At 38.7% G+C, this 7,589-nt stretch overlaps 1 protein-coding gene across 1 annotated transcript in view; it reads right to left on the bottom strand.

Moving 5' to 3' along the window:
- lhx5 (LIM homeobox 5) overlaps positions 1 to 723 on the bottom strand; it is a 16,758-nt gene extending 16,035 nt beyond the window's left edge. The window contains exon 1 of the mRNA XM_060890952.1: positions 193 to 723. Within this exon, the coding sequence (XP_060746935.1) occupies positions 193 to 365 (173 nt within the window). The 5' untranslated portion in view covers positions 366 to 723. The remainder of the gene's footprint in view (positions 1 to 192) is intronic.
- Between the last annotated feature and the right edge of the window lie 6,866 nt (positions 724 to 7,589).

The raw sequence follows: 7,589 nt of genomic DNA, 5'->3' as shown, positions 1-7,589 counted from the left end.
AGGAGCAAAGCAGTTGTCATCAGTCAACAGCGACACAAACTTAGCCGAATTATTCCACAAATTGTGAGTAATCCACATAGCCAGGGATGGTGATAAATCCTCACACCAGACGTCCTTCAAACGCGCGTGATTACCTGAGGAGCACTACTGTGCTCGATATCACCATTAACATTGCAAACACCTCCGGCTTACCTGAAAAAGTCAATTTTGCAGTAAAGTTTGCCATCTCTGGAGAAGCACTTCTCGGTAAGGTTGCAGCTGCACTCGCAGCACTGAACACACTCGGCGTGCCACGCGCGGTCCAGTACGTTAAGTAGGAACCGGTCCAGGATGGGCCTCGCGCACCCGGCGCAGTGCACCATCATCGCGTCGAGGTTCCCGCGAGCCACGCGGACCGGCAGCTTGACTTCCTCAAAGGAACACAAGGATGCTAAATATATATATTTTTGTTCAAACAAAATTTCAGCTTTCCCTTTTCTCTACTAGAAGCGAACAACTGGCACACTCTTGCTCCGGTGTGTTATTTTGCAACTTGCTGGCATCCAGACATCAGTAGCCATAAAAATGTAATCTCAAAAATATAAGTATGTATAAAACAACAACATGAAAACTGCAAATTTCGTTAGAAGAAAAAAAAATCTTGATTCAATCTTTGAATATAATTATATACATGTATATGCTCCGTCTTGTCTGTGCGCGTGTAGGTGCCCGCTAAACGCTCGCGCTTTTCGCGTCGCTGTGCCGCGGGTCGCGGGAGCCTCGCGCATCAGAATTCAGATTTGGTGACGTTCTGCGCAACACTGGCCAATCAGAATGACGTTGTTATAGCAACGGGCTTAAATAATGGCACTGTCATAGCGTCTTTAAATTGTGAAGGTAGTTCAGCATTGGAAGCAGCTTCATGTTTTACAGTGGGGTTTTTCTCCTCTCTCATTTTAAACATTTGCCGTCAGCTCGAATCAGAGAAAAATTTGGACAGAGAAAAACAAAATGTTGGTTCAACTAATAGGAAGACGATAAATTTGGATTAGAAGACGCGCTTTCTCTACGAAATCCGTGAAAAACTCCTTTTTTCATCATAATTTATTAGCATTATTATTTTTTTTATTTTAATAATAGTTTAGATTATTTTGTTTAATGGTAATCTGGATGGCTAAAGCTGAAACCTGCACGCTGGTAGGGCTGGGAAATTAAATGTAGAGGAGAGAAGCTTTCTCTCTCTCTCTCTCTCTCTCTCTCTCTCTCTCTCTCTCTCTCTCTCTCTCTCTCTCTCTCTCTCTCTCTCTCTCTCTCTCTCTCTCTCTCTCTCTCTCTCTCTCTCTCTCTCTCTCTCTCTCTCTCTCTCTCTCTCTCTCTCTGTGTGTGTGTGTGTGTGTGTATGTGTATACATTGTTGGGTGGGGGGGATAAACCCTGCCTTTATCATGTATAAAGCTATTTACAGGGAAATGTACCGGATTAAAACAATCGGGCGCATTCCCATTGGTAGCCGCAGATAGTGGAGAATTTAAATATTTACCCAGATAATTATTTTGTTAGTCGTGGAAATGCAAATAGGCCTATAACGTAGTCGCGCACCAATTTTATAGTCTACCGAAAGACTACAGTAAGACAGAATTAACAACTCTTTAGCAGCTGTGCAAAAAATTTAACACGGACAAGCCAAAGGTAATTTTATAGCATGTTTTCCTGAGACTCTAACAATATATATATATATATATATATATATATATATATATATATATATATATATATATATATATATATATATATATATATATATGCACTGTTTTTTTTTTACTTTGTTCAAAGTACTAATTTAAATCATGTAGGGTAGAAAAAATATATAGTATTAAAATATATATATATATATATTAATATAATATATGTTACAATTATCATATAATATATGTAACAACTATTGTAAATTACTTTTTTCTTATTAATTTTCGACAAAGGAGAGTCTAAGTATCTTTAATGTTATATGGCAGTTATATGGATTATTTCGTGGTTTATTTGGTTTATATAAGTGCGCGAGCTTTAAGTGTACGGCCAGTGTGTGTAGCAAAGCTGTGAGGTTTTATACACAAATCTTTACCACACAAAAACTGTTGTTATTCTACTACTACTACTTCTACTACTAATACCAATAATAATCATTAATAATTATTATTGTTAATAATAATAATAACAATTATTATTATCATTATTATTATTTCATTCGCAGTGTAGACTAGGCCTTCACTGCTGAAAATTAAATGAATTAAATAAATTAAAACTCTCTCTCTCTCTCTCTCTCTCTCTCTCTCTCTCTCTCTCTCTCTCTCTCTCTCTCTCTCTCTCTGTGTGTGTGTGTGTGTGTGTGTGTGTGTATGCGTTTGTGTGCAGTATCGCGCCCTGCAGGAGAGGACCGGGACTCCCACATCTTTTGGCAAGACTGCCCAAATCCCTAATCCACGCCATTTATTTACTCGCCGAGCTTTATATTCTTGGCTTCTCATTTAGAAAGAAGAAGAAAAAGAAGAAGAAGAAGAAGAAGAAGACATTTTACTAGGCGACACACACACACACGACTGAATCTAACCCAAACCTCAGGAGAAACCTTTCTTCAATTTTAGCTTTTAAATAAAAAAAGAAAACAAATCAAAACAGTTTAAGAAAATCAGGTAAATGCCCCAACATGAGCTCTCTCTCTCTCTCTCTCTCTCTCTCTCTCTCTCTCTCTCTCTCTCTCTCTCTCTCTCTCTCTCTCTCTCTGCACCTGTCTGGATGTTTCACGCCGCAATAACGTGGGTAAACCAGCACGTGGGACACTAATTTCTTCTTATTTCGCTATCTAACCAATAAAACGCACTCCTCCGAAAAAGCCCTCGACAGTGCCACGGCACAGTGCACGGACTACAGTGGAACACCTAGGGTGGTAAGCACCTGCGGGAACAACTCACTTTAGCCATAGTTTATTATTGTACACTAGGACGTTTAAAAACTAACCTAGGAAGCATTTGGATAATTTCATATAAAGTTTTTTTTTTCTTTTATAAAATGCGCAAGATAAAAATACACAGAATGCAAAATTTTATATCACAGCAGAAAATAGGTGCTATTTTGTGTTCTGAGAATCACATGAAATTTTAAAGAAAACGGAAGAGTTCTCCTGGTCTTATGAGCGCACGAAAAGAGTGACCCGAAAAGCATCAAAGACGTCACGTCTCCGGTTAGATCTCTTACATGTGGATTGGAACGCAACCAATGAAAAACTGTCCAAGGTGCTGAACCGTAGCGCGTGTTTCCGAATTAAGTGTCGTCTGAAATTAAGTGTCGACCAAACACCAGTAAATCTATGGCCACGCCCACTGTTTGTCATAGCTTTTTTGATTCACCGGCGGGACACAATGGCGTAAATATGGGGCCATAAAGAGAAAGGCACTAGCTGTTAAGTGTGCTCGACTACATGTACACCATTATCATCATCATAACATTCATCTTCAGTACCTGTTCATGCAGCAGTGCAGGTTGTGGTGCATCCAGAGCCTATGAATGATGTGGGAATACACACTGAAAAGGATTATTATTAAAATGTAATTACAGCATTAGCATGTGAGCATAGATTTTTTTTGTGTCAGGACAACATAATGACAAAAAAAAAATGACTCAAGGTGCTATCTAGTGAATATTTTATTATGATCCTTTACCAGACAGATTTAAAGGTTTTCTGCAATATATCTTAAAATAGAAATAGTCCTGTACATCATAGAGAGACTGTTAGGACTTACGTGTAGACCTTTTGCACACAACCAAAGATTTGCTATAAATAATCTTAGCAGCCATAGAGTATTTATAAACTAGCCCACCATAGCATGCTGTTATTAACTGTTCTGCCTGCTGCTTCTCTCCCAAGCATGGAGAAGTATGATTCCTGACCAAACTGACCTTTATCAGAGCTTGTTGCAGTATCTATCTATGCACCAAAATAAGGAAGTGAGCATGCTACCAAATGATTGAGCAACATGCAGAAAGAAGAGCAACAGAAGTTATAATTACTATTAGCAGAATGGAAAACATATAGAGCTGTGAATTATGACGATAAAATGATTAACATACATATGTTGAATGGCTGAAATATATGCAAATATATTGCAAATGATTTTTGTTTTCCCATCACAAATATTATTCTCAACAGTTTATATTAGTAATCAGGGTTACCAGGGTTTTAACCAAATCTCCAGTGGAAAAAGCAGACACCTTTTTCTTCTTTTTCTCAGCTTTTGCATTGAAAGCAAGGTCATTGTGATGCACATGCATAGACATTATCCAATCCACAAATCCCTTTTCCATCTCCCAATATATGCAATATCCTGTATATTACAGTAGAAATAGTTTTGAACACCATAGACATTTTCACATCTTAAGCAGACGTCCATATTCAGAGTGATGTACAGGAATGGTTTGTAGTCATCAAAAACATCCTCATTGTGGTTCACTATAAAGGGGACTATCATCATGAAAAGCTATTGGGGAGATTAATATATATATGTCATATATATGCATATATATATATATATATATATATATATATATATATATATATATATATATATATATATATATATATATATATATATATATATATATATATATATATATATATATATATGATGCAATCTGGCAGTGCAGGGTAGATTTTAAATTAGCCCAATTACATAAAAAACATGAACTTGGTAACCCTGTCATTAAGTGTTTCTCTGCCCCTCCCCCTCCCAGAAAAATGTGCATATAGCATGCATGGGGCACCCAGTTTCATTCCCAAAAGGTGTGCTTGTTGCAATTCCAATTTGTTGACTGCCAGGACAAGCAATAATAACCACACAGAGATAAACTGGGCAGTGGGTCATTCAAAATGTACTATTCTTTCTTTGTTCTTATTAATGTGGATGGTGTGTCAAATAATATCTACAATATGGGATCATCAAACCCATATTTACAACTTCATATGTACATCCTTGTCTAAAGCACCACACATATCAAACTGTTTACATGCTGTTTTGCACACTGTTTTTGTTGTCTTGCACACGCTGTCTTGCACACCACATTTAAATACCTCATCAAACTGCTGCTATTACCTAAGTGTACATAGTTATGATTAATAGAACCCTCTTATTTAGATTTCTATATTTTTGCACAATGTACAATGTACTATAATATACAGTATGCACACTGGTTGGTGCTGTTTTGTGTATTTGTCCTGTAGTGTTTTGTCTTGCATTGTTTGCACTAGGTCACCAGATACACTTTTTGGGGGCTAGGACACACTCCTTACTTATTTTCTGTGTAGCACCATGGTCCTGGATAAACATTGTCTCATTCGACTATGTACTGTGTCAGCTATACATGGTTGAAATGACAATAAAAGCTTCTTGAATTGACTTGACTTGACCTGCTTGCTATTGTGATGTCTTAATAGCCTCCATTTCGATGGTATAAGAGGTGCTGGGGCTGATTTCATTGTAGCCCAGACTATAGGTTCCTGCATCCTTTCAGTGACAGGTGAATCTCCATTTGGGCTGAAACTTTGTAGCCGTCTTTGCCAAATCACACACGTACACACATGCACACACACTCGCGCACACACACACACACACACACACACACGCGTGCGCGCACACACACGCATGCACACATGCACGCGCGCACACACACACTCACACATGCACGCGCGCACACACACACGCACGAACACACACACACACACACTCATACGCACGTTCAGACACACACACACACACACACACACACACACACACACACACACATGCACACCCATACTCTGCATCCACCCCAGTCACAGTTGGTGCCTTTATTTCCATGAATGCATGCTGGTGTGGCATATCCACATCTCTATTATTAAACATACTAACAAATTAATCAACATTAACAAAAAAGCAGAACATCCTGATGAATAATTTTAGTAGTAAATAATAATAGCAGCTACTAAGCAATGTGTAACAAGACTCAATCATGTTTTGCGATAATGTTTATCATGTAATAATGTAAGTGACCTATCTGCTTAAGTGTCCTTACTCCATCAATGGATATAGATCAGCTTTTGTTGTGTGTGTTTTTACTAACTTAAGGAACTTCATCTGGAAGAGAATCTCCATCAGGAGGTGAAAAAGGAGAAGTGTGATGTTGTTAATTTGCTCCTGCCCTTAATGGACTCCAGTGTTGCTTTCATTCGGCATTGTGAACCATAATCAATAAACCAGAAAGTAATTCTGCTCACCTTTCATTTAAAATCAAAAACGCAGTGTGAATGAATAAGAAATGAATATGTCCTGTATTTGATCATTTTTGATCAAGTCCATCTAGCTTTCATGTACTAAAACAAATAGTTTTTTTACATGACCATTTTCCAACCTCACTTTTTTTGATGCTCATACTCTTTATGAATATTGTTTACATGATGAAAGCATTATTTCACAACTCAAAAATGATTTTACATTGACCAGACACACAAGAATGAAGCTTAAATAAATTATAAAGGGAAAAAAAAACAAATATACACAGTCATAGAGAAATTGTAGCAGGGGAAGAAATCTGGCATGGAGGTGACACAAAGACGGTGATTCTTTAGGTTCTTAATAATTCCATGACTCAAAACAACTAGACTCTGCAAGAGCAACTGATGGAAAGATTGACTTCTATTATACAAAACTGTAACTTAAATGGATAAGAAGGACTGAATGACAGTCCAAATTACATGAAGGTATAAATGGCATATAAAAGGAACAAACTTAATTCAGATCATGTATCCTTGGGGAGGGGAAAGTCTGTGGCACACTTCCACCTTCCTGTTTGCTGCCTCAAGGTAGGCTATTTCATTGGTTTTATTTCCAGACACATACACACACACACACACCCCTTCCAGTACTCACCCAGTAAAGTGTTTCATGCTTTCATGCCTGAATCTGCCCCCGACACTCCCCCCACCAAAAATCCATCCATCCACTCCAGGCTGGTGTGTTTGCCTGTGTGTGTGTGGTGTGTGAGATGGATGGCTGATTGGTAGCCCTCCCCAGGGCTCGGGGCTCGCTCACCTCTGGCAGTGGGAATTAAATGGCAGTTTGTCTCCTGTGGGTCCTCAGCTGCTGAGAGCGGCCGGGCAATTTCACACAGATCAGGGAGACCATTACTGCCGTCTGTCAGAGGGGGAGACTGGACTGGGAGGGGCCATGTGGAAACACACACACACACACACACACACACACACACACACACACACACACACACACACACACATACAGTATACACACTATACTGTACATGCACTCTAATCCACAACTAAACACTTGAGTTTTAGGCAAATCTATGTATGTGATACTATGCAGCTGGGTAATTAGAGCTACACACACACAACACATACACAATCAACAGTGCAGTCCATCCCACTTATCTGTGCAAAATGAAGCTCTCTCTATTAACACTCACAGAAGTCACAGTGCAGCAATGTGTGATCTCTGCTGTGACACACACACACACACAGACACACACACACACACACACACCTTTCTGTAGAGCTATAGTGTAGAACTA

This window comes from Tachysurus vachellii, chromosome 17 (genome assembly GCF_030014155.1).
Source record: "Tachysurus vachellii isolate PV-2020 chromosome 17, HZAU_Pvac_v1, whole genome shotgun sequence".
NCBI classification, from domain to species: Eukaryota; Metazoa; Chordata; class Actinopteri; order Siluriformes; family Bagridae; genus Tachysurus; species Tachysurus vachellii.
Note: the sequence above shows the minus strand (reverse complement) of the source record. Positions and strands in the feature narration are given on the sequence as shown.